The sequence below is a fragment of the Chanodichthys erythropterus genome, chromosome 23 (assembly GCF_024489055.1).
Source record: "Chanodichthys erythropterus isolate Z2021 chromosome 23, ASM2448905v1, whole genome shotgun sequence".
NCBI classification, from domain to species: Eukaryota; Metazoa; Chordata; class Actinopteri; order Cypriniformes; family Xenocyprididae; genus Chanodichthys; species Chanodichthys erythropterus.
This window is the reverse complement of record NC_090243.1, coordinates 16,596,880-16,622,676: the sequence shown is the minus strand read 5'-3', so window position 1 is coordinate 16,622,676 and position 25,797 is coordinate 16,596,880. Positions and strand designations below refer to the sequence as shown.

General features: G+C 36.3%; 1 protein-coding gene across 3 annotated transcripts in view; it reads left to right on the top strand.

Annotated features, from left to right (window-relative positions):
- The window catches only part of sntg1 (syntrophin, gamma 1), a 58,924-nt gene that overhangs the window by 11,814 nt on the left and 21,313 nt on the right, over positions 1–25,797 (top strand). For 2 of the 3 annotated variants that reach the window (XM_067377302.1, XM_067377304.1), the window contains exons 2-7: positions 7,057–7,211; positions 14,843–14,892; positions 21,955–22,089; positions 24,440–24,496; positions 24,577–24,634; positions 24,732–24,775. In XM_067377302.1, the coding sequence (XP_067233403.1) occupies positions 14,866–14,892; positions 21,955–22,089; positions 24,440–24,496; positions 24,577–24,634; positions 24,732–24,775 (321 nt within the window). In that variant the 5' untranslated portion in view covers positions 7,057–7,211; positions 14,843–14,865. The remainder of the gene's footprint in view (positions 1–7,056; positions 7,212–14,842; positions 14,893–21,954; positions 22,090–24,439; positions 24,497–24,576; positions 24,635–24,731; positions 24,776–25,797) is intronic. The other variant, XM_067377303.1, reaches the window with a different exon arrangement.

The following is a 25,797-nucleotide window of genomic DNA, read 5'->3' as shown; positions in this document are numbered from 1 at the left end:
TTGCATATATGTCAGCCCATGTTCAAGGCATTAGACAAGGAAAGGCAGTATTAACGTCTGGATCTGTGCACAGACTAGGTAAGTAAGCAAGAACAACAGCGAAAAATGTCAGATGGAGCAATAATAACCGACATGATCCATGATATCATGATATTTTTAGTGATATTTGTAAATTGTCTTTCTAAATGTTTCGTTAGCATGTTGCTAATGTACTGTTAAATGTGGTTAAAGTTACCATCGTTTCTTACTGTATTCACGGAGACAAGAGAGGCGTCGTTATTTTCATTATTAAACACTTGCAGTCTGTATAATTCATAAACACAACTTCATTCTTTATAAATCTCTCCAACAGTGTAGCATTAGCCGTTAGCCACAGAGCACAGCCTCAAATTCATTCAGAATCAAATGTAAACATCCAAATAAATACTATACTCACATAATTCGAAGCATGCATACAGCATGAATGACGAACATCTTGTAAAGATCCATTTGAGGGTTATATTAGCTGTGTGAACTTTGTAAATGCACTGTAATATAGTTGAGAGCTCGTGTGGCAGGGAGCAGGCGAATTAAAGGGGCGGCGCGCTGCCAAAATCAGTGTGTAGTTAATGATGCCCCAAAATAGGCAGTTAAAAAAATTTATTAAAAAAAATCTATGGGGTATTTTGAGCTGAAACTTCACAGACAGAAACCTTAGACTTGTATTACATCTTGTGAAAAAGCATTCTTGGCCACCTTTAAGCATTTGCCTATTTAGCGACTTTTTTAGCTGGGCAGTGTATTATATTATATAGATCTTTGACATTTAATTGCAGACTTGTATAGAATACCATGGCATCCATGGTAGTACTTTTGATATGCATTTGTTTAGACGTGCAGTGTAAAAAAATGCATTACTTGCTTTGCTGTGAGACTCTCTAATAGCAAATCATTTACTGCATTTGTTGCATACTGAAATAAATCAATGTGAATACACCTAGCAATATAATTTAGCCAATATAAGCTCATTTTATGCATAATATCATATAGAAAGCAACCATGTTATTTGAACAAACACTACGGTTGAAAATCAGTTAGTACCGTGACACAGCAGTGTGCTTTTGCCTCGTCTCCAGGCAGTGGAAATGCCCGTTGCCCAGAGCAGTGTGAGCGTGTTTGCTCTCGCCGTGTCTTGGCTGTGAAATACACAGATAAATTGTGGTTTTCTGGCTTACATCTCATGGGAGCGTGTTCACTCACCTGCTTGAGAGAAACCTAGTGAAAAAACATCGACCTTCATAGGGCATCAGCGTCACAGACAGCGGCGTGGCGAGTGAACCATTTGACTTCTTGTTTCTGAGTGTATGTGTGTGCGTGGGTGTTTGTGCACGGGAATATTAGATTCATTCCTAAAGGAAATATTAACTGCATATGGTTACATTCAGCAACGCCTTATGGCGGCAATGTTTATACTACAGGTGCTGCATACGAAAGGTGAATTTTGTATGCTGTCTCCGTAGGTGGCATATGGAGGTAGGAAGGTAACAAGCCATGTCTGAATCCAGGGTTAACTTCACATCCTGTCTTCTGAGATAGTTTCAATCGATCGATTTTTGAAGGCAGAGAGTGTCCTCTGTCTATGATATCCCACAATCATGTGTGTCCCAATCTGTGACAGTTGAGCTAAAAAATAAAAATGGCATCTGAAAGTTGCGATTGGTAGTCAATTATAAGTGTGTAAATGTACGTTTTTCACCAATTTTTTTCACTTTTGATGCCATTTATACACAATCAGAGTTAAATATTCTGGTCCTTCCAAGCTTTATAATGGGTGTGAATGGTAACCGGGATTTTGAAGCCCAAGAAAGCGCATCCATCCATCATAAAAATAATCCACATGGCTCCAGGGCTTTAATAAAGGCATTTTGAAGCATGTGATGCGAAATGATGCATTTTTGTAAGAAAAATATCCATATTTATGTCTTTATAAACTAGAATTGCTGGCTTCCGTACAGTTGATTCTGGCGGAAGAGTGTACTTTGACATATTGACGAACGCGAAAGCTCAGAGGATAGAGCAAAACAAAACCCTGGTCACAAATTCGGAGTCTGAAACGCAAATTTTTAAAGAGAAATGTCGGAGGAGCTTCATTTTGTTGCCCAGCCATATTTGTTTGAACTGCGAGAGGCGTCTACTCTCACCTAAGCTTATGCTACTCCGACATTCGATGAATAGGTGAATAGGGCTTCACGATTAATCGTAATCAAATCGAAATCGCGATTATGACATCGCAAAGGCTGCGATTTTTAATGATATAAATATGTACACAGCGTGTTAGTGAAGAGCTGCTCAGTAAATGACGCTCCATCTGAGAGCATAGCATTAGAAAAAGCAACACACGTCAAATATACAAACTTTACAAACATGAGAAGCCTTTATGAACATCTTATCTAACAAAAGACAACATTTAATGTGTTTTTACTGGTAAAAACACATGTCAGTTAAGTGTTTGAAATAGCATTTTGATTAGCATTGGATTATAAATATACTTTATTATTACGGAAATGCTCGAGAAGGCTTGAAAAAAACATGTAACGTTAAGCTACGTATTGTTGTAGTCGTCTGTTTATTTTATACATGTTTAATAAATTTGAGTGTTTATACCTTCTTTTTATTCAGTCACAGATGTCATGATGCCCATTGGGGATTTCCTGGAACAGCGTTTGTTATATCGCGTATATTTGGAGTATTTGGAGTGTCTGCTCAAGGGCGCCCTCCGGCGTCCAGTATGAAACAGACATGTTTAGTGCCAAGTAAAGCTCACTCAATCCTATTCAGGATAAAATAGGAAAAATAATTCCTCCCTCTAAAGAACTTTGAGGGAAACACATAATTAGTGTGTTTTTCTTCAGCGTACATAAGTGTACAGTTTTTTTTATTTATTATTATTCCACAGTGGATGCATAAAAGGCATATAATTCATATTAAATACATGGGCTCCATTTTTGATTTTGTTTACCTCCTGACAAAAATGTTAAAGGTCCCGTTTTTCGTCTTTTTTTTGAAGCTTTGATTGTGTTTATAGTGTGCAATATAACATGTGTTCATGTTTCGCGTGTAAAAAAACACAGTATTTTTCACATAATTTACTTATCTGTATACCGCTGTTTCCACTGTCATAAAAACGGGCTGATGACTTCCTTGTTCTATGAAGTCCCTCCTTCAGAAATGCATAAGGAGTTCTGATTGTGCCAGCGGTTCCTGTGTTGTGATTCGACAGCAGCTTAGCGAACCTTGCCCGGAAAGGTCATGCCTCTTACCATAACGTGTGCCGCACATAGTTTTACATGTGGATTATTGTGGTGTTGTGCCGAATGAACACAAAAGACAATAATTCCCGAGAGACTGAACTCTTTAATCTCCACAAGCAGCGACAGAAAATGTACAACGTTAGCACTCACTCAGAAGAGTACCTCATATGGAAAACAGCCATATACATAAACATAGTCCCCTCTTGTGGCCATTATGTGCACTGCAGTCCAACATTAACAATTGCAGTAAGGATACCACAATTATAATTTTCGGGAACCGAGTTAAACATAAATTGTAGCCATTGATCTCTAAGTACAGCGTCCCTGGGAAGGCCAAACAAAGGTGATTGGACTGCGGGATGAAAATAACATCGTTTCGACAACATGACGACAAACACACTCTACAAAAAAAACTCTTGCTCTTCTCTGTAGGAGCGCAACAAGACCACGCCCCCTTTTTGTGTATTCCTGTGGGTGGAGGTTAGTCAAAAAACTGTTTTAGTGACGTCATTAAAGAAGGAAGTAGAGGGATGTAGTCCAAATTGGCCGTTCGATGTAGGCGACTTCTGTTAAATAAAATATCTCGCTTGGCATTGAACTTTGAGCTTTAAATTTTACAGATTTTATTTATACTCTAACAACAACATTACACACTAACTAAAGTTTGAAACATGTGATCACGAAGAATGGGACCTTTAAAAAAAATGAGACAGATTTTTATCATAATAATATAATATTTGATAATAAATCCTTAGACCTTTCTACTGATTTATTAGACATACTGTTTGCATGTTAACAGGTAACGCCACATTTTGTCATACAAGGTTTAAATATTATTTTCTCATTATTATAGTTATATTTATAATTAAATACTAATGCTAAATACTTTAATAATGAAAGTTATCAGTAATATTTCTTATTTGGTTTAATATTTTTATTTACCAATAATGATAATAATAATAATAATAATAAAAATAATTAGTCAAAATAATATATTAGCAAAAAATGTCAGGCCAAATTGTGCAGCCCTGCAAACAAGCAAAACAAGCCTGGTATTGTTTATATATATCGCAAATCGCAATTTTAACCAGAAAAATCGCAATTAGATTTTTTCTCTCATTTCATACATATTATTAGATAAATAGTTGTCAGTCGTAATTTGAAATCAGGACATCATTGATAATGTTATGTTTTTAGTGTTTTATACAAATAAGATGTACTAAATTTGTTGTTTGTTGATTTTAAATGTAAAACTTGGTGAAATTATTAACGTATCAGTACTTTTTGAATTTTTAGCACAATACCATAATAATATTGATAACCGTGATAATTTTAATCACTATAATGGTGATAAGAAATTGTCATACTGTTTCATCTCTACACACACAGTTAACAAGGAAACTAACTAACTAAGTGCGTTTTTTCAGTAATTTAGTCTGGATCTTAAAAACTTAAGCACTTTGTTTGTGCTGCTGTTGCACCAGGGTCTGGCAGAAATGAATAGCCTTTGTGGCGGCCCGACGCTCTGGCCATTATGATGGTGATAAGTACACTTGTTGAGTTTCCCATCTGCTGTGCGGAGTCGGCAATAAACCGTTTTACAGCAATAACCCAGTTATAGTTTCAATAGTGGTGTTTTATCAAAAGAAAGGTTAAAGATGTCAGCCAGAGAAAAGCACAGAAGGTCCGCCTGACAAGATAGTTAACTAATGGATGAGGACACGGTGAGATGTTTCTGTTGCCCATATTTTACAGTTATTAGACATGTCCCAACCGCTGTAATGACACACGTACATATGAAGAAAAAATAATGGTTTTATTTCAGAAAGGAAATCATGGGGTTGTGAAATTAAATGTGTGAAGTAGTACTCGGCAAGTAAAAAAGTGCACAGAATGGCCATGGATGAATTAGCCTCAGGATGGGAGATCACATTGCATTATGTTATGCTGAGATAAGTCTGAGTTGAGGCAGTGGGCATTTTACAAAAACATACGTCTTGTTACATTTTTTGGAGCTTATCCACAGCTACGTAACCGGACTGCTTCAAGATATAATAGTTTAATGCTTAGCTGTTCCTGCAGATAATGCTCTTAAACTAGAAAACTGTTTAGGCTGAATAGTGTGGGAGCAATCATGCTCTAACATTATAAATCTAAAAGGCTAGTTGTGTTGTTGGAAGCCCGCCGTTTTAATTTGACTGTATTGACTATGTGCTTTGTGTCTTCAAAATCTCTCTCTCAGGGAACAAGGAAGAAATAGACTAGGCTCACAATGGAAGAGATGTAAATTGCTTTAGATTGTTTAGCTATCAATGTTGGCCGCTAAATGCAATTACCAGGATTCAATATTTCTTTTCAAAGTCCTGAAGAAAAGATAAAACCATTATAATTGGGGGATTGATGAAAGCAGCTAGAAAGCAGCAATGCATTACTTACCATGGAATTTTATTTTCACATGTATAGGCCAAAATATCTCAGCTGTTTGAAACTTCAGAATTAAAATTTCCTGATAATTTACTCACCCCCAGGTCATCCAAGATGTTTATGTCTTTCTTTCTTCGGTCGAAAAGAAATGAAGGTTTTTGAGGAAAACATTCCAGGATTTTTCTCCATATACCACCAGGGTACAACGGGTTGAAGGTCCAAATTCAGTGTACCTTCAAAGGGATCCCAGCAGAGGAATAAAGGTCTTATCTAGCGAAACGATCAGTCATTTAAAAAAAAAAAAAAAGTATATATTTTTCCCACAAATGCTTGTCTTGCACTGGGATAGTTCACCCAAAAATGAAAATTCTGTCATTAATTACTCACCCTGATGTCGTTCCAAACTGATAAAAAAAATCATGATTTACCTCTTTATTTACAAAATATTAATTTTACAATGCATGTTGGCTTGAAAGTGGTAGTTGCATAGACTGTCAATGGAGGGAGGGATTTCATCAAAACAATCTTAATTTGTATTCCGAAGATGGACGAAAGTCTTACGGGTTTGGAACAACATGAGGGTGAGTAATTAATGACAGAATTTTCATTTTTGGGTGAACTAGTTAGTGAACTAAGAAGTAGCTAGTTGACCCAAAAACGTTTACAATTTTTTTTCCCAAAATATATTCCCTTTTTAATATCTTCCTTCCATGTAACACATAAGGAGTAATTCATAGCAGAATTTCCAGATTATAATCACTTACAATATAGGTCTACTGCATGTGTAATAAAACATTTTGTTCTCATCTCATTTAATGTTTCACAGAGGGATGAAACAACATGCAAATTATGACAAAACTTCAGTTTTTTGGATGAACTACTGCTTTTAAAGTTGATAAGCCTATTAATTTTATTATCCTAACTTTGTGCAATTGAATGTTCAGTTGCATGTATTAGCATTTTCTCTGAGAACAGACCATCATTTCCGCTCTTGTGTGAAAAAACAGCTTGACGGAGCACTTTGGATTGAAGCGGAATGCAGGGATTCTGTTTTTAACTTGACACAGCATCTTAAAATCACAAAGCTCATGGTGGGACATAAAAAAAAATTACACTCTGTATGGCTGTAGCAGCAGGAGACGAAATGTAAGAAACAACTTTTTAGAGAAGCTTTTACCATGCAAACTGTCTTAACAGTGAAAGCACAGCATGCTTCCGCTACACTAATTCTGGCTCTGATGCTAAAAAGAGCAAAAATATATATTTAAGAAAAAATCTAGATAAATTAATCAATCTCAATAATGGACTGACCCTCCTAACAAGGTTCCTTGTTGTTCTCCAGCAGCTGCAGGACTCTGGCTGGGCCTGAGGGCCAAAATCTCTTACTGGAATAAAGGAAGGAAGAAAGGGAAAACATCAGCCCTGAACAAGCCTCCCCTGCCTCCTTCCCCATGGCTTGACCTCCATGCTTGCTGTGCTGAAGATCTTTCCCTGGAGGTAAGCCTAAAATACCCAGGCCTCCAGCTGGAGCTTGACAAATTGACTCATTTGCCGAGTAGGTGATCTTAAAGCAATAGTTCATCGAAAAAACGGAACATTCTGTCATCATTTACTCACCCTTGTGTCATTCCAAACTGATATGATTTTCTTTCTTCTGAGTGCTGCGGTTGCTGCTTTATGGTACTTTTATAGTGCTTTTTTTTTCCTTATTGAAGCTTGACAGCATCTATAACCATTTGTTGTGTGGAAAAGAGCAGTGTCAGCATCTGCTTTGGTGTTCCACAAAGTCGTACGCGTTTGGAATTAAATTTTGATTTGAACTGTTCCTTTAAAGGTGCCGTAGAAAGTCTTTGTAAAAGATGTAATATAAGTCTAAGGTGTCCCCTGAATGTGTCTGTGAAGTTTCAGTTCAAAATACCCCATAGATTTTTTTGAATTAATTTTTTTAACTGCCTATTTTGGGGCATCATTAAATATGAGCCGATTTAGGCTGCGGCCCCTTTAATTCTCGTGCTCCCCCGCCCCCGGAGCTTGCGCTTGCCTTAAACAGCATAAACAAAGTTCACACAGCTAATATAACCCTCAAAATTGTTCTTTACAAAGTGTTCGTCATGCAGCATGTCTAATCGCGTAAGTACAGTGTTTATTTGGATGTTTACATTTGATTCTGAATGAGTTTGATGGTGCTCCATGGCTAAAGCTAACATTACACACTGTTGGAGAGATTTATAAAGAATGAAGTTGTGTTTATGAATCATACAGACTGCAAGTGTTTAAAAATAATGACAGTCTTGTCTTCGTGAATACAGTAATAAACGATGGTAACTTTAACCACATTTAACAGTACATTAGCAACATGCTAACGAAACATTTAGAAAGACAATTTACAAATATCACTAAAAATATCATGTTATCATGGATCATGTCAGTTATTATTGCTCCATCTGCCATTTTTCACTGTTGCCCTTGCTTGCTTACCTAGTCTGATGATTCAGCTGTGCACAGATCCAGACGTTAATACTGGCTGCCCTTGTGTAATGCCTCGATCATGGGCTGGCATATGCAAATATTGGCGGCGTACATATTAATGATCCCGACTGTTACGTAACAGTCGGTGTAATGTTGAGATTCGCCTGTTCTTCGGAGGTCTTTTAAACAAATGAGATTTATATAAGAAGGAGGAAACAATGGAGTTTGAGACTCACTGTATGTCTTTTCCATGTACTGAACTCTTGTTATTCAACTATGCCAAGATAAATTAAATTTTTAATTCTAGGGCACCTTTAAGAACATTTTAGCAAAATTAAATTTGCTGTCATGTTTATTAGACAGCATATTCAGCTGTATTTCTTAGAGGAATGCTGTGTTTCATCATGCTTCTTTTTTACATGAATTTTTAGAGACATCTTCCAGAAGGCTCAAAGAATTGTTCTGAGATGGCCAACCGACGAGGTGCCTGCATTAAAATAATATTGCAGATGAAAAAAAAAAAAAAAAAAAAATGCCATACCGCACCGGTCTGTTAACATGCAAATCACATCTCATTTTCACAGAACGGCAAAGCGAGTGAGTCAGTGCGAAACTGTACAATCTGAATGCCAAGCATTATACTGAGAGAAAGCAAAGCATAGAAACAACACATAGTAAATTATGGTGTCATGTTGAAGAACACTCAACAACATTTCTATTTTTGGTCGTAAGCCACAGCAAATGCAATTTAATGAGCTCTGAATATATAGGAATGACCTTTATATTGATTTTTAGCTCTGCAGCACATGGTGTTCTTTTTAAACAAGCCAGTACTGTAACAGTTATACACAGTAATAGTTTTATAAAATGAAGTGTTAAAGGATTAGTTCACTTCAGAATTAAACTTTCCTGATAATTTACTCACCCCCATGTCATCCAAGATGTTTATGTCTTTCTTTCCTCAGTCAAAAAGGAATTATGTTTTTTGAGGAAAACATTCCAGGATGTTTAGTGGACTTAATTGGGGTTCAACTGGTTGAAGGTCCAAATGTCAGTTTGTCAGCTCTACATGATCCCAGACGAGGAATAAGGGTCTTATCTTGCAAAACGATTGGTCATTTAAAAAAAAAAAAAAAAAAATTAAATACTTTTTAACCACAAATGCTTGTCTTGCACTGCTCTGCGATGCGCCACGTAGGCGGAAGTACCGATCCAGTGTCTACAAAGCGAACGTGCAAAGACTAAGTCAAATGGCCTTTACAAAAAAAGGTAAAATGATGCCGGACGATTTTGAAGTTGGAGGAGAAAATGAGATGGAGTTTTTCTTCCTACCGTGGTACTTCCGCCTCTGTTACGCATGACCTTTCCAGCGTGATTACGTAATGCATGGCGAATCACAGAGCAGTGCAAGATGAGCATTTTTGGTTAAATAGTATATACATTTTCTTTAGATAAAACCCTTATTGCTCATCTGGGATCATGTAGAGCCATTTGAAACTGCATTGAAACTGACATTTGAACCTTCAACGCATTGATCCCCATTGAAGTCCACTATATGGAGAAAAATCCTGAAATGTTTTCCTCAAAAACCTTCATTTCTTTTCGACTGAAGAAAGACATGAACATCTTGGATGACATGGGGGTGAGTAAATTATCAAGAAATTTTAATTCTGAAGTGAACTAATCCTTTAACGTTTGAAGGCTTATCTCATGATGTTGGTTTATAGAAAAGTCATTATTTGTACAAGTACAAATTATTTTTTATCACAGTTAAGCATAGGCCCCCACTCTCATTGTGAGCAAATGTGCTGATTTTAATTTTAAAAACCATTTAAATCAGTTTCTTTGTCAGAGTAATAAGAATCTAATGCCATTAAAAATAATAAGATGTTGAATGTTTGAATGTTTGAATGCATCATGGTAATGAGAATTTAGGGAGGAATGAGCTTCATAGGAATAAAAAAAATGCCACAAAACCAAATTTTGGGGGGGCGAAATATGACTTTATGGATTCAGTAGGGTGCTAAAAGTTTATAAAACTAATTTTGTCTGCTAGTCTGGTGTTGAATGTTATATTGTGTCTTTTATCATTGTTTGTGACATGTAATGTTGGTTTATTAGTGTCTATAGCCAAAGAGTGCCTCAGTGACTGCCTTAGGCCACTATGAAATCAGATTTGAGTGTCATCGAATCAATAAAAACATAATAGAATATTTTTATAATGTTCTACATTCTAATAAACTATTGAGCATTCTTTCGCATTTATTTCTCTGTCTTTGATAGATGACAATGCGAGCGATTTCATTAGCCACACATTAAACGTATTGGCTTTTCTCTGTCCGTGTGAAGGAAGCTTCAGATGGCACGCAAGTGGAAAGACCTGTAGACCTCATAGAGATGTTTATTAGGGAACACTCGTTCTTGCCACGCCAATGAATTATTCATAAAGCCGCTGTCTGAAGGCCTTGTGTATTCTGCCAGGACTTTCTAAGCTGGAATCGATCCGTGGTGGAAATTCTGAGCGATCCGCGACATCTCCTCCAGCTCGGAGGCTTTAAAGGGGCATGTAACTCATTTTGACAGATGGCACTCAAGAGGTACTCACCATCGCTGCTTTGGAGACACATATCCTCTCCGTTATGAGCCTCAGATTGCTATTTCCTCTTAAGTGCACTCCATGTGAGGACAAGGTTCATCACTGAAATGGCTTTTTGACAATTTTTGATACATAATGGGGAATTTAGATTTAGGGGCTCGCCAATATATCTCGCTTACGAAGGTATCTTATTGCACAAGTCACTTAAGGAGGGATGTCCCAGCATTTTAGCATTCAAGGCCTCTCAGAGCAAAAACACATTGATTAAAGTGGGGGAAAATATCCGACTTGTCCTTGCATTCAGACTACCAACATAATGTGGGGAAAACAGCCATAAAGAGCTGTAATCCCTCCATATTTGCCCCACTGAGTGGTTTCAGACAGTGCAAATTATGCGATTGTTCTGATTAAATGTGCTCCGCTGGTTGTGATTTTAATTTGAGCTACTCTGGGAGATGGAATGGCACAAGTGATTCCTCTGAAATAATCTTCAGGATGGTTTTAATCCTTGGCGCTCACTAGTAGTTCTAGTGCACAAGCAGCATGTTAATGCTAAATGACAAGAGCGGTGTGGTCAGCCACTGCTGTATTTCTTTGTGCAATATGAATTATTAAAGCGTTTATAGAGTAGCACTGAAATAACTCGGCAGGAAATGCCTCCAGTGGTTTATTCTTCCTGTTCATATAAGTATCATTGTGTAGGGGAGAGTGGGGTAAGATGAGCCATTTTTTACTTATGTGATCCTCACGAAGAAGTACAATGAAAGTATTTAAAGCAATTTCAGGATGTTTCCTAGCATTTTAAATGATCAGAATAATTCTATAACAAAGGGTTCTAAAAATATTGCTTCTTATAAAAAAAGTGTTCCTCTGGCTCAATTTACCCCAGGTTAGGGGTAAGTTGAGCCGAGTCAGTAGGTGGGTGTAAACTGACCATCTAACTGTATCTGAATCAAACCCACGTGAAATTTTAATAATGTACCTATTTTAAAAACTAATTTAATAGTCAAATATCCTTTTACAAATATTCTTTGTAAAAAATATTTAGCAAATTTTTCTCTTTTTTTTAAGCTAAATTAAACAACATAAAACCAACCAAATGAAGCTGAAATTTCAGTATCTTTAATTGTTCGCATTTCTGAAACAATATGTTGAACACCAAAGTTGTAACCTTCCCATAAACAGACTAAACAAACAGTAAAATTAAATGAAAACTAAATAAGAATGAATAAATGTCACTGAAACTAATAAACATTTTAGTCAAAAGGTTCTTGACATGGTAGTTTTTCTGCAATGTCAACCATGTTAGGCCATTAGGGGCTAAAGGTGGAAAGATATATATGATTAAACGTCCTCTGGTTCGTATCAAAGAAGGATTTGGTGTACTTATATAAAGATAAACTAAACCAGTTGTGTAATATTACATTGAAATGACACCAGTTTATACTTCAGATTTAACTTAAATGCATTGCCTTATGGTGGGGTAAGTTAAAACGCTGGCTCAATTTACCCCACAGCATTTGGCTCCCTTTGCCCCATAGCTGCCATTTTAGGAAAAGCTAGCTAGCTTACCAATTCATAATAATATTAAGCTAAATGACTTGCATGGTTTTATACATTGCTTAATCACCAATATGCATCATAAATATTTTTAGACATGGACAAATTTGCTTTGATGAAACAGCCATTACATCTGTTGTGCTAAAATTTTACTTTGACAAGCCAAAAACAGTTTTTAAAGTAAACTGGCGCCTTCCACTCCTCCCATGTGCTTCTCCTTTTCACAGTCTGGCAGAAATGATGGGTGGTTAATATATGGTCACATGACAATAAAATGGTATGGTTGCCAAGATACATGGGGTGGGTCAACTTACCCACTGGCTCATCTTACCCCACTCTCCATTTTACCACAAAATGTGTTGCTGGGTCACAAACCTCACCTCAAAAACACATCTGAGTCATATTTCACCCCCAAATCAGAGGAAATATATTAGGGCTGTCACGATTCTTTGATTAAATTAGAGTACTTGCAATTTACTCGTGTCGAGTAAACCAAGCTGGGTGGTAAAATACTGGAAGTTGCGCATTGCACTGACAAGAATCCATGAACTGCATTTTATTAGGCAATTTTCTAAGGCTGCACAATGTATTAAAACAATTTTCAAACCATAGTGCTATTGTTCAGTTAAATAAATACAGTATATGCCCTGCAGGTTTAATATATATATTAATTATTTAATTGTTTACATGTTTACATGTTTTAGAGTGGCTCCGTTCACAGTAAATCCTGCTCCACATTATCATTTACATGCGTCTCAAACTCCATCTCTGCATATGTTGTGAGCTTGGGTTGCTTATAATTTTCATCTGGTAACGCAATGTGCTCCATTTCATCAAGTTTTTAAGGTAAATCATTTATAAACCTACGCCAACACAGGAGAAAACATCATTGTATTTCTATAAGATGAATGTGATTTCACCAATGACATGTTCCTGGATCAACATCTTTGTTGATCCTGGAACAACATTCCAATCAACCAATCAGATTTGAGGGACAAGTTTAACGTTTATGTAAAGTTTAGGCTTGCAACCAGGGTTAGGTGCTTCTACATCAATGTTATTCACCTATCTTTAGTTATGGGTAGGATTAGGTTTAGGGGTAGGAATAGGGTTAAAACGTAATTTTCAGACAGAAATGTTGTTCTAGGATCAACAAAATATGTTGATCCAGGAACATGTCTTACTTGGCAAAATCAGGGTGACCGTTCAGTAACTGTGCAAACAGTTTATCATGATTTCAAAATAAAAGTTCAAAACCTGTATGTTTTGATGTCCACATATTCTTGTTCAAGAAATTACAGTGCCTGTAATTAAAGTGCCCAAAAATTAAAGATTAAGTGAACATTTGAATTGTTTGGCCAGTATTAAACAAGGATTTGATCTGCTGTAAAGTGTAACAACCCCAGGCCGTTGGTGCCATCTGCAGGCATTTGTTATAATACATTATGTACATAAGTTGATTGTTTATATGATTACTTGCTTTTGATACTTCATTTGAACCAAATATTATTGCCTTATTGTTATGAATTTTGTTATTTTAAAGGCTATTGTTTACCTAGGTCTATTTTTACCACAAAAATCAGATTACTCGATTAATCGCCAAAATAATCGACTGATTTCTTGATAACCAAAATGATAGTTAGTGACAGCCCTAAAATATAGTATATTTGTCTGTTGAACTGATTCATCCTTTTGTATCCTGATTATCAGTCATTTTTAGCAGACGTCACCGCCATTATTATTACTATTATGATTCAGTCAGATGCTGAACTTTAGAGATGCAATTCACTGTGCATCTTACATCTTCATAAACAAAGATATTATTATCACTTGTTGGTTTAATAACATTAACACCAGCCCTGACCTCAGGGTTTGTTTGCATGCAGTATTCTTATTGCACAATGAAGCATTCAAGCAGACCGTGTACAGCAAACAAGAAATTGCAGTACATGTTCATAGACCATCCCAAACAGGCTGATATATTGTTTGACAATAACTCTCACTGAATTATTTAGTAGGCCTCCGAGCAACTTGAAATGCCACATTTGCATTTGTATTCAGACGTGGTTATTGCTTTCCGGTTGGTTAAACTATTCTGCCATCCACATGTTAGCAAAGGAGTGACAAAATAAAAATGTAGCACTTTTAGGAGTTTTAGAAAAAGCTTTTTACACAGAATATCAAAGCGCATTGCAAGCAGACTCATCCTCCTTGGCTTTGCACGTCCAGATGCTGAAATTTGTCAAAACAAATTTGCTGTGAAGAGTTTTGATTAAATTTCTGCATATCTAAGTGTGCTTTCATGCAAGAAGTTCCTTCACACTGCATGAACCAACCAATGATTCATTTCAGATGCATCTTCATTTGTCTGTAATGAATTTTTCTTTACTTTGCCATTGCAAACAACATTTATCACTGAAGGTCAATGACATTTAGCTTTTGCCAATGCAACTTGTTTTAATGACTTGATGACAGGGTTTCTTCTTCATGTTTGCTCTCTAAGGGCTGTTTCTCTGACCTTAGCACATGGATTTCAAGACTTCAAATGAAGAGGTAAGTATTGCTTTATATATGCCACTGTTGTTATGTGTTATTTCAGATAAAGTAGTGCGCTCATTCAACTTGTAACAGATCTATTTCAGCGTTATTTGTTGAACCAAACTCTATCCAAATAAATGTTCGGTGAAGTCGCTGAGGGAGGCAGGAGCACATCGATCAAATAAATAGATTTGTTGACTTTCCACTGGGGAACAAAGATGTTAGGTCAAAAACGATTGCTTTAATTCCCCAGTCTGCAGACTAGAGAAAACAGAGTTATTTAACAGACAACAGATTTATTGTTTCATTCTCTTCCCCCAAAAATGAAAATTCTGTCATTTATTACCCTCATGCCGTTCCACACCTGTAAGACCTTCGTTCATCTTCAGAACGCAAATTAAGATATTTTTGTTGAAATCCAATGGCTGTGTGAGGCCTGCATAGGGAGCAATGACATTTCCTCTCTCAAGATCCATTAATGTACTAGAAACATATTTAAATCAGTTCATGTTAGTACAGCGGTTCAATATTAATATTATAAAGCGACCAGAATATTTTTGGTGCGCCAAGAAAAAAAAATTACGTCTTATATAGTGATGGCCGATTTCAAAACACTGCTTCAGGAAGATTCGGAGCGTTATGAATCAGCGGTTCGAAGCGCCAAAGTCACGTGATTTCAGCAATTTGACGGTTTGACGCGCGATCCGAATCATGATTTGACACAGAAGATTCATAACGCTCCGAAGCTTCCTGAAGCAGTGTTTTGAAATCGGCCATCACTATATAAGTCGTTATTTTTTGACGCACCAAAAATATTCTTGTGGCTTTATAATATTAATATTGAACCACTGTATTCACGTGAACTGATTTAAATGCACTGTAAAAAAAAATCCCAGTAAAATTTACGGTAAAAAAACGGCAGCTGTGGTTGACAGAACTTTACCGTAAAAAATACAGTAGCAACGTAAAAAAAATCTGTTAAATTTACGGTAAAATACCGTATTTCATTAACTGATATAATGTTGATTTACCAACCTAATGAAGTACTAATATCTGTTTTGTACATTTATAATGCACTGACAGTCACTAAACACAGTGGTGATAAGAGTCACATGATGAATCAAAGTTCATCACAAGCAGCTTTTCCACAAGCTGAGGAGGACAACACTAACATATAGAAGGCGCACAGTGTCATTCACACACACACTAAACACCATCATGGTAACATGCATGAAATTTTAAAAATGCAATAGACATTAATTTAACAACATTAGATGTAACATAAAACCATAACGTACATAACTGATTAGAAAAAAATGAGAAAAACGTAAGAAGTTATTTCAATGAAAATATATCAAATGTGAAGTGTCACGCAGGGAATTGTGGGAATGTCAATTTACGTTTTTTCAATTTTGTAAATACGGTTTGTAAATTTTACAATGAATTGTTATTTTTCACATCCAAAAACTGTGAATTTAACGGTATTTTACCGTAAAATTACATTAAATGTACCGTTAGATATATTACAGTTATTCACCGTATATAGTACGGAAACTTTCTGTAAACCAATTGACAGTTTTTCACCGCAGCATTTTTAAAGTCTTTTACTGTTAAAATCACGGTCATTTTTTACAGTGTATGTTTTTAGTACATTAATAGATCTTGAGAGAGGAAATGTCATTGCTGGCTATTCAGTCCTCACTGAGCCATCGGATTTCAACAAAAATATCTTAATTTGTGTTCCGAAGATTAACGAAGGTCTTACGGGTGTGGAACGACATGAGGGTAAATAATAATTGACATTATTTTCATTTTTGGGTGAACTAACCCTTTAATGTGAAGATTGTAAGGAGGATTATGAGCTAGGTAACACTTTATTTGGATGGTCCACTTTAGATATTCTACTAACTAGTAGCTTTGCAACTATGTCAGCTAGCAATCATTAGAGCATTTGTAAACTGTCAGGGGTGCGTTTCCCATTCAACGACGTAACTCCCTGCTTCACTACCATAGTAAGATGCATCATTGAACAAATTGACTAGCTTGTCATGAATATTTCCCAAAACCGTACTGTCGCAAACCTGTCATTCAGCCACATTGGTGGAGTAATAACTTCTTTAAATTAATCTGTTTGAGATCGAATTAATGCTAGATTATTTGCTATAAATTACGGACATGGCATCTGAGGACTAATTCTCATTTTACTCAGTTTTTACTTTATTTCCAGAGTCGATCATAGGCTCGTTCATATGTACTAGAGCAAATACGCATATGTGCACTCTTGGTGCCTGAAAACTCTTGATTAACTAAAATATGTAAATGACATTTGTACATATTAGAAATAAAAGATATACATTGTACTTAACGTCAGCTTGCTTATTTTGCTCAAGATAACGATTTAAGTCCACGTTAAGATACATTTCAAAGGAGGACCTTGATTTCTTTCAAAACTGTGAATTCGTACTTTTGTTTCTAGAAAGGCAACCGGCAATCTTGCGTCTCAGTTATGGGTCATAGTGAAAATGACCTCAGAAGACTTCAGTATTAATATTGTTGCAGTGTTCATCTTGTTGCTTGGCAGATTATTTCATACATTTGTAATGGAATATTATTTCTTAACAGACACTTTAATATCATATACAGGCACGATTCTAAAATGATATCAAGTCAAATCAATATTTAATTTTCACGTATTTATTTATTCATTTGTTGGTCTTGATCACCCCGTTGTGGTTTATTTTGCAATAATGACCGACTGACTGTACTTTATATCCTATATATCAATGTCTATAAGCTAATGAGAAATATTGATCGTCGACTAATCTGGATGTTTTTCTTAGTATGTTAAAATTCATGACGTTCGGTGGGTCCTGCATTATATTGCTGCAGTTTGGGACTACTATAAATGCAGAGAGCACAAATTTAATAGCTTTTGGGCTCAGAAATGGGGACACAGAAGAGCGCTTATGTGTGGAAGATTAATGAGCGCTCAGAGGAAGATAAGTCTTGTGTATATAGACAGATCTATTTACAAACACTGCTGATGCGTAAGACAAGATTCAACATGTTGTGGACTGAAAGAATATATGGTGATGATGATCTCTTTTTAATAAGAGAGGGTTAGGAATCTGGTACAGTGGTATTACAGAGCTTGTGGGTGTTTTAACTTTGCTAAAGTATCAATATGAGAATCATTTTGGAAGTGTTTCTTGTTAACTTTGAATTAATGCATCCCTCTGGCAATCTTACTTGACTAACTACACTAATTTTACCTCTGGAATGGCCAAAGTCAATGTCTGAGAATGTTTTGACTGAAAATCTCAAGGGTACACTAAAAATGGCTGACACTTGATCACCATGGCAACAGAATCAAGCATGTGTCCTAGCAACTGAAGTTATGGAATAAATTTCATTCTAGTATAAAGTATTTGACCTGACGTTGCAAGAAAACGCAATGATGCAGATGCCAGACTCAACAGAAAATTCAGGTCTCTTCCTTTATTTATGAGCAACTGCTTACCAACCAATTTGGTCATCATAGGAACTAGTCTTACAACACAACTGGGCCCTGAGGATTGTTATGTTTTTTTTTTACAGTGCTGACAAGTGGAAAAGCCAAAATATAGAGGCATACAACATTTGAAAGCAGAGAGTTTAAATTAAATAATAATGACCGAAAACACCATGGTGTTGGTGCTTCGTATTTCAGTGTGGAATTATTAAATATGCATTGCCAAAAATTCTTAAATAAACTACTTATAGGGGTGCAGTCTGTTAATATAAAGTCTCTTAAGATAATTTTATTTAAGCTACATGTTTACATGTCTCTAACAGACTAACTTGCAAACTAACTATATAATAGTGTGATTTGAATTATTCATAGTTTATCAGGTATGACAAGATGTTAAAAATAATACACATAAAGTGAAGCTGGTATCACTGTGAAACTATGACTTGCCACGATGAAGCAGATGTACAAAAGGCACTTAAGGCACTTAGGATAATTATGTTACACTAAACACTGAGTTTGTGGTTGTTCCTTCAGCTATGGACACTTTTATATCCCTGCGGTTAATTTAAAAAAAAAAAAAATTAACAGGCTTGTAATATGAAAACATGATGTGTGAAGAAAACAAAAGAAAAAACAAGGAAAACATCACTTGTGAGCAAAATATTTTTTTATTGTAAATAGATTAATCGGGATTAATTGCATCTAACATAAAAGTATATATAAGGGCTGTCAAATAGATTAATCACGATTAATCGCACCTAACATAAAAGTATATATTAGGGCTGTCAAATACACTAATCACGATTAATCATACCTACCATAAAAGTTTACATATTAGGGCTGTCAAATAGATTAATCGCGATTAATCACATCTAACATAAAAGTAAATATTAGTGCTGCTGTCAAACAGATTAATCGCGATTAATCGCACCTAACATAAAAGTATATATTATTTCTTTCAAATAGATTAATCGGGATTAATTGCATCTAACATAAAAGTATATATTAGTGCTGTCAAATAGATTAATCACGATTAATCGCACCTAACATAAAAGTTTATATTAGGGCTGTCAAATACATTGATCACGATTAATCACACCTACCATAAAAGTTTACATATTAGTGCTGTCAAATAGATTAATCGCGATTAATCGCACCTAACATAAAAGTATATATTAGGGCTGTCAAATACATCAATCACGATTATCATACCTACCATAAAAGTTTACATATTAGTGCTGTCAAATAGATTAATCGCGATTAATCACACCTAACATAAAAGTATATATTAGTGCTGCTGTCAAATAGATTAATCGCGATTAATCGCACCTAACATAAAAGTTTTATATATTAGTGCTGTCAAATAGATTAATCGCGATTTGCACCTAACATAAAAGTTTTATATATTAGTGCTGTCAAATAGATTAATCGCGATTAATCGCACCTAACATAAAAGTATGTATTAGGGCTGTCAAGTAGATTAATCGCGATTAATTGCACCTAACATAAAAGTTTTATATATTAGTGCTGTCAAATAGATTAATCGCATCTAACATAAAAGTTTGCATTTAAACAACCAATTTCAAGCAATTTCATATGTAACAAGGAATCTACTGTAATGAATCATCACTTAGACAGGAATCCATTTGCATGCTTTATTATCAACCAGAGTGTCGTACAGACTGGGTCAGACAGGGGCAAACAGGAGCAGTACAGGCAGGCAGAATCGTAGTCAGATAGCAGGCAATGGGTTAAGACAGGCAGATATCACTCAGGCAAGAATTAAAGGGCAGGCAGCGAGGATCGATGAACAGGACGTATTCAGCAACAGGCAGACAGACAGGAAATAACGCTCGGAAATGTTCACCACGGCAAAACAAGACTTCGCGATGTATGGGTATGTATTGCAGTCCTTTATAGTCCGGGTAATGAGATGCAGCTGCAGGTGTAATCGGTCCAAGGTACGGGCTTGTGGGAAATGCAAGTGTGTGTGCATGTCAGTATTCGGGTGAGGGCTCCCTCCGATGGTCAGAGGAGGGAACCATGGAGCTCGTCATCGTGACATCTACAAATATTATAATTTTTAATTTTGATTACAATTATTTATGAAAAAGATATAATGCATCATAACGAGTTCTGTCAAACAGATTAATCGTTATTAATCGCATCTAACAAAAGTTTGCGTTTACATAATATATGTGTGTGTATATTATTACATTTATATATATTATATACAGTATATATGTCTGTGTGTGTATAATATATACACACATATATTATGTAAATGCAAAATTGTTATGTTAGATGCAATTAATCGTGATTAATCTATTTGGCAGCACTAGTTATAATGCATCATATCTTTTCATAAGTAATTGTAACCAAAATTAAAATGCATTATAATATTTGTAGATTCCTTGTTACATATGAAATTGGTTGTTTGTCTTCTGTTTTTATGCATTATACCTTCTAAAGCTGTAACAATGAATAGACAAGTATTATAATGTATTATAACTGTGGTCACAATTATAAATCATGATAAGGTGCATTACAAGGCATAATCAATGCATTATTAATTCTTTTATAATGAATTACATGTAAAGGCTTTAGGTAAAGTGCTGCTATAATTTTCTTATTCTGTGTGTTCACCAAAGCATTTTTAGTCGGCTGAAAGTGTCAGGCGCTCTTCTGAAAATGCCTTACTGTGGAATTTCAGCAGAAGTGTTACTAGTATCTGATTTCACAGTTTGTTTCTGAATATAAAAATGCTTTTATTCCGTTGTTGTGCTTGTTGTCGTTGTACGAGCAGGATGTGGCGGTTGGTCGGTGCTGTATTTGTCCCGCCCCTCCTCCACTGTGATTGGACGGCTGGGTAAAAAGGGAATACTTGAAGAAGCACCCATAAATTAAGTGCTATTTATAAACTGTTAAAGTGGCGCCATTTAAGTTTGCCCTATCTGTTTTACTTTAAATGATTGCTGTAGGGCAAGAACATTTGATTGCTCAAAATTACATCTTGCAAGGCAGCTGGAAGTTAAAGGGCTTACAATGCCTTATACTGTAGCTGCATGACTCTTATGTACTTTTTCTCAAACATTTATCTACAGAAGTAAGGGCCTTGTGATAAATGCTGAATAAATATGGACCCGATAAGCTGCATTTAAGCCTCTGACAGACTGCCTGTCAAGTTGCAATGTATTCAAGAGCATCTGGACTTCATTATCCATTTGTTGGAGACATTTTGTCACATTTTCAAAAAGCTTCATCAGTCATTATGACATTGTGTGGTGTGAAGATGTTTAATCCAACATCAGATAACTGATGAAGTCAGTTGGATGAGAGGCAAAACATCTTCAACAAATGAATAACCAAGTCCAGATGGTCTAGCAATAATTTTTCTCCCTGATATTCTGCAGTGACTTTGAGTTTTCAGTTGCATCTCTGCCAAGCAAAAAGTGACTCTGCAAACACAAGCCCTCACTATTTATCATGCGATCAATTTCATGGCTAATTAACTTCATGTTGTCAAGTGAGGATTACAGATGTTTGTGTGACTTTGGCTGTTTCAGACAAAGACTGGGATTTATTTGCTTCAAGATGGTAGCGAGGAGCCTTTCAATATCCGTCTGCACCTGGCCAAAGATATTCTCACCATTCAAGAGCAAGATGTCATCTGTGTGTCTGGAGAACCGTTCTACTCAAGTGTGAGTTCAACAATCCACACTGTAAAACAGATGGATTCAGTCCTGGAAAATACAAGATATATGATAAAAATGGATGGATGGATATATGTGGTAGATAGATGGATAGGTGGATGCATGGATGGATGAATGGATGGATACATTTGGTAGATAGATGCATGGATGGATAGATGGATGGATGAATAAGTATATGGATGGATTGGTAGATGGATGGATGGATAGATAGGTGGATGGATGGATTGGTAGATGGGTGGATGGATAGACAGGTAGGTAGATGGATAGATGGATGGATGGATGGATGGATGGATGGATGGATGGATGGATGGATGGATGGATAGGTATATGGATGGATTGGTAGATGGATGGATAGATAGGTAGATGGATGGATGGATTGGTAGATGGGTGGATGGATGGATGGATGGATGGATGGATGGATGGATGGATGGATAGGTAGGTAGATTGATGGATAGGTAGATGGATGGATGAATGGATGGATAGGTATATGGATGGATTGGTAGATGGATGGATGGATAGGTAGATGGATGGATGGATTGGTAGATGGGTGGATGGATGGATTGGTCGATGGGTAGATGGATGGATGGATAGATAGGTAGGTAGATGGATGGATGGATGGATAGGTAGATGGATGGATGGATTGGTAGATGGGTGGATGGATAGATAGGTAGATAGATAGATGGATGGATGGATAGATAGGTAGATGGGTGGATGGATAGATAGGTAGATGGATGGATGGATATATAGGTAGATAGATGGATGGATGGATAGATAGGTAGGTAGATGGATGGATGGATGGATGGATGGATGGATGGATGGATTGGTAGATGGGTGGATGGATGGATGGATGGATGGATGGATGGATGGATGGATAGGTATATGGATGGATTGGTAGATGGATGGATGGATAGATAGGTAGATGGATGGATGGATGGATTGGTAGATGGGTTGATGGATGCATGGATAGATAGGTAGGTAGATGGATGGTTGGATGGATGGATAGGTAGATGGATGTATGGATGGATGGATGGATAGAATGGTAGATGGATGGATGGATGGATTAGTAGATGGGTTGATGCATGGATGGATGGATAGGTGGAAGGATGGATGGATTGGTAGATAGATGGATGGTAGATGGGTGGATGGATGGATAGGTAGGTAGATTAATGGATGGATGGATGGATGGATGGATGGATTGATTAGTAGATGGATGGATGGATGGATGGATGGATGGATGGATGGATTGGTAGATGGGTGGATGGATGGATGGATGGATGGATAGGTATATGGATGGATTGGTAGATGGATGGATGGATAGATAGATAGGTAGATGGATGGATGGATGGATTGGTAGATGGGTTGATGGATGCATGGATAGATAGGTAGGTAGATGGATGGTTGGATGGATGGATAGGTAGATGGATGCATGGATGGATGGATGGATAGAATGGTAGATGGATGGATGGATGGATTAGTAGATGGGTTGATGCATGGATGGATGGATAGGTGGAAGGATGGATGGATGGATGGATTGGTAGATAGATGGATGGTAGATGGGTGGATGGATGGATAGGTAGGTAGATTAATGGATGGATGGATGGATGGATGGATGGATGGGTGGATGCATGGATTGGTAGATGGATGGATGGATTGATGCTCCAGTTCATATTAACATGCTTTTGCTGACTAAAAAAAAAAAAAAAAAAAAAAACTGCTTACTTCAAGAATGTCTGCATCAACAAAGACTCTGTTAATTAAACCTGTAACTTTTATTAGAGTTCATTGAAATATTTTTGTGCAGCTGAGGATATTAATACAGTTCACACCCTGAGGCAAATCCTCAAAATATCTTGCAGCATGAAAAGAAAAACTTTGCTTTTTTGTTTCTGAGTAATGATTCAGCTCTGGAATGTTTCATCACACATGTAGGAATTTGCTCTGAATGATTTTATAATTAATTCTCTTAACCTTTTCTCATTTGTTTTAACTTCATTGTCTGAAGAAGAATGAAACTGTCATGTGCATATTTATAACAGGCATCTGCAGCAGAATATTTTGACCGTTGTGCTGCATCTCTCATTGTCACTGCAGTAGGTTTTGCGCTGGTTTAAACAGACAGATCATGTAGTATTCACTGCCCTTTAATTAAGTTACTGGCATTGTTGGCATGGTGCCGTTTTTCCCTCGGGAAATCTACATGAAAAGGAGGCAATTAAAAATAATTAAGTACCTTCTCAGTTTCATGGAGCAAATTGAAATGAAAGGTAAACTACCTTTCTTCCTCAACATACAGACACGTGTGGCATGAAAGTGACGAGTTTCCTTTGATTCTTTACAGGAGAGAACAGTAACTATCCGTCGGCAGACAATCGGAGGGTTTGGTTTGAGCATCAAGGTGATTGCGCAGTTTCTCACAGCTTTCACTCACATTTTCTGCAAGACTTTGAAAGTCTTTGTGTTATCATTTTTTCATAGGGTGGTGCTGAACACAAGATCCCTGTTGTGATATCTAAAATATCAAAAGAACAGAAGGGTAAGCTGTTTATTTACTCTTCCTCCTTTCGTACTCAAAAATAACAAGTTGTTTATTGCTTTCTACTTTTGTTTTTTCTTTCGTTTTGTTTTTTTAGCTGAACTTTCCGGACTTCTGTTTATCGGGGATGGAATTCTCCAGGTATGTACGAATGTGCTCTTAAGATACTTTCAATGTCAAGGACCCTTTAAAACTCCCACTAAATCTTAATGTAATTCAGTGAATTTCAGCCAGCATATGTTTAGGGAGCATCTTTCTTTTTGATGGAAATTGGAGTTGTCATTTTGTAGCAGTGTTAATTTAATTATATATTCAATCTGAATTATGTATGTATTTTCCTGAACTTGAAGGCCATGTTTTGGATATGGGAATTCTTCATAATGACCATAGTATTCTCATAACATTTATCAGAATATGCTTGCAGTGATTCTCAGATTTATTTACCAGAATATCCTTAATATTAATGAAGTCCTTGATCAGACTTCACAGATAGCCTCATGTGGATGTACTTGCAACAAGCAAATTTAAATTATTAAAAATTATAAATTACACAGACTACTGTTTGAAAGTCTGGGATTTTTTGAACTTTCTATTCATCAAAGAATCCTGAAAAAAGTATCATGATTTCCACACAAAATATGAAGCAGCACAACTGTTTTCAACGTTGACAATAATAAAAAAAAATGTTTCTTGAGCAGCAGATCATCATATCAGAATGATTTCTGAAGGATCATGTGACACTGAAGACTGGAGTAATGATGCTGGAAATTCAGCTTTGCATTAAAGGAATAAATTACATTTTAAAATACATTAAAGGATTAGTCCTGATAATTTATTCACCCCCAAGTCATCCAAGATGTTTATGTCTTTCTTTCTTCAGTCGAAAAGAAATGAAGGTTTTTGATTAAAACATTCCACGATTTATTTCACTGGGGTTCAACGGGTTGAAGGTTCAAACTGCAGTTTCAGTGCAGCTTCAAAGAGCTCTACATGATCCCAGACGAGGAGTAAGGGTCTTATCTAGCGAAACGATCGGTTATTTTCTAAAAAAAATAAAAATTCTATACTTTTACCACAAATGCTCGTCTTGCACAGCTCTGCGATGCGCCACGCATTACGTAATCATGTTGGAAAGGTCACGCGTGATGTAAGCGGAAGTACCG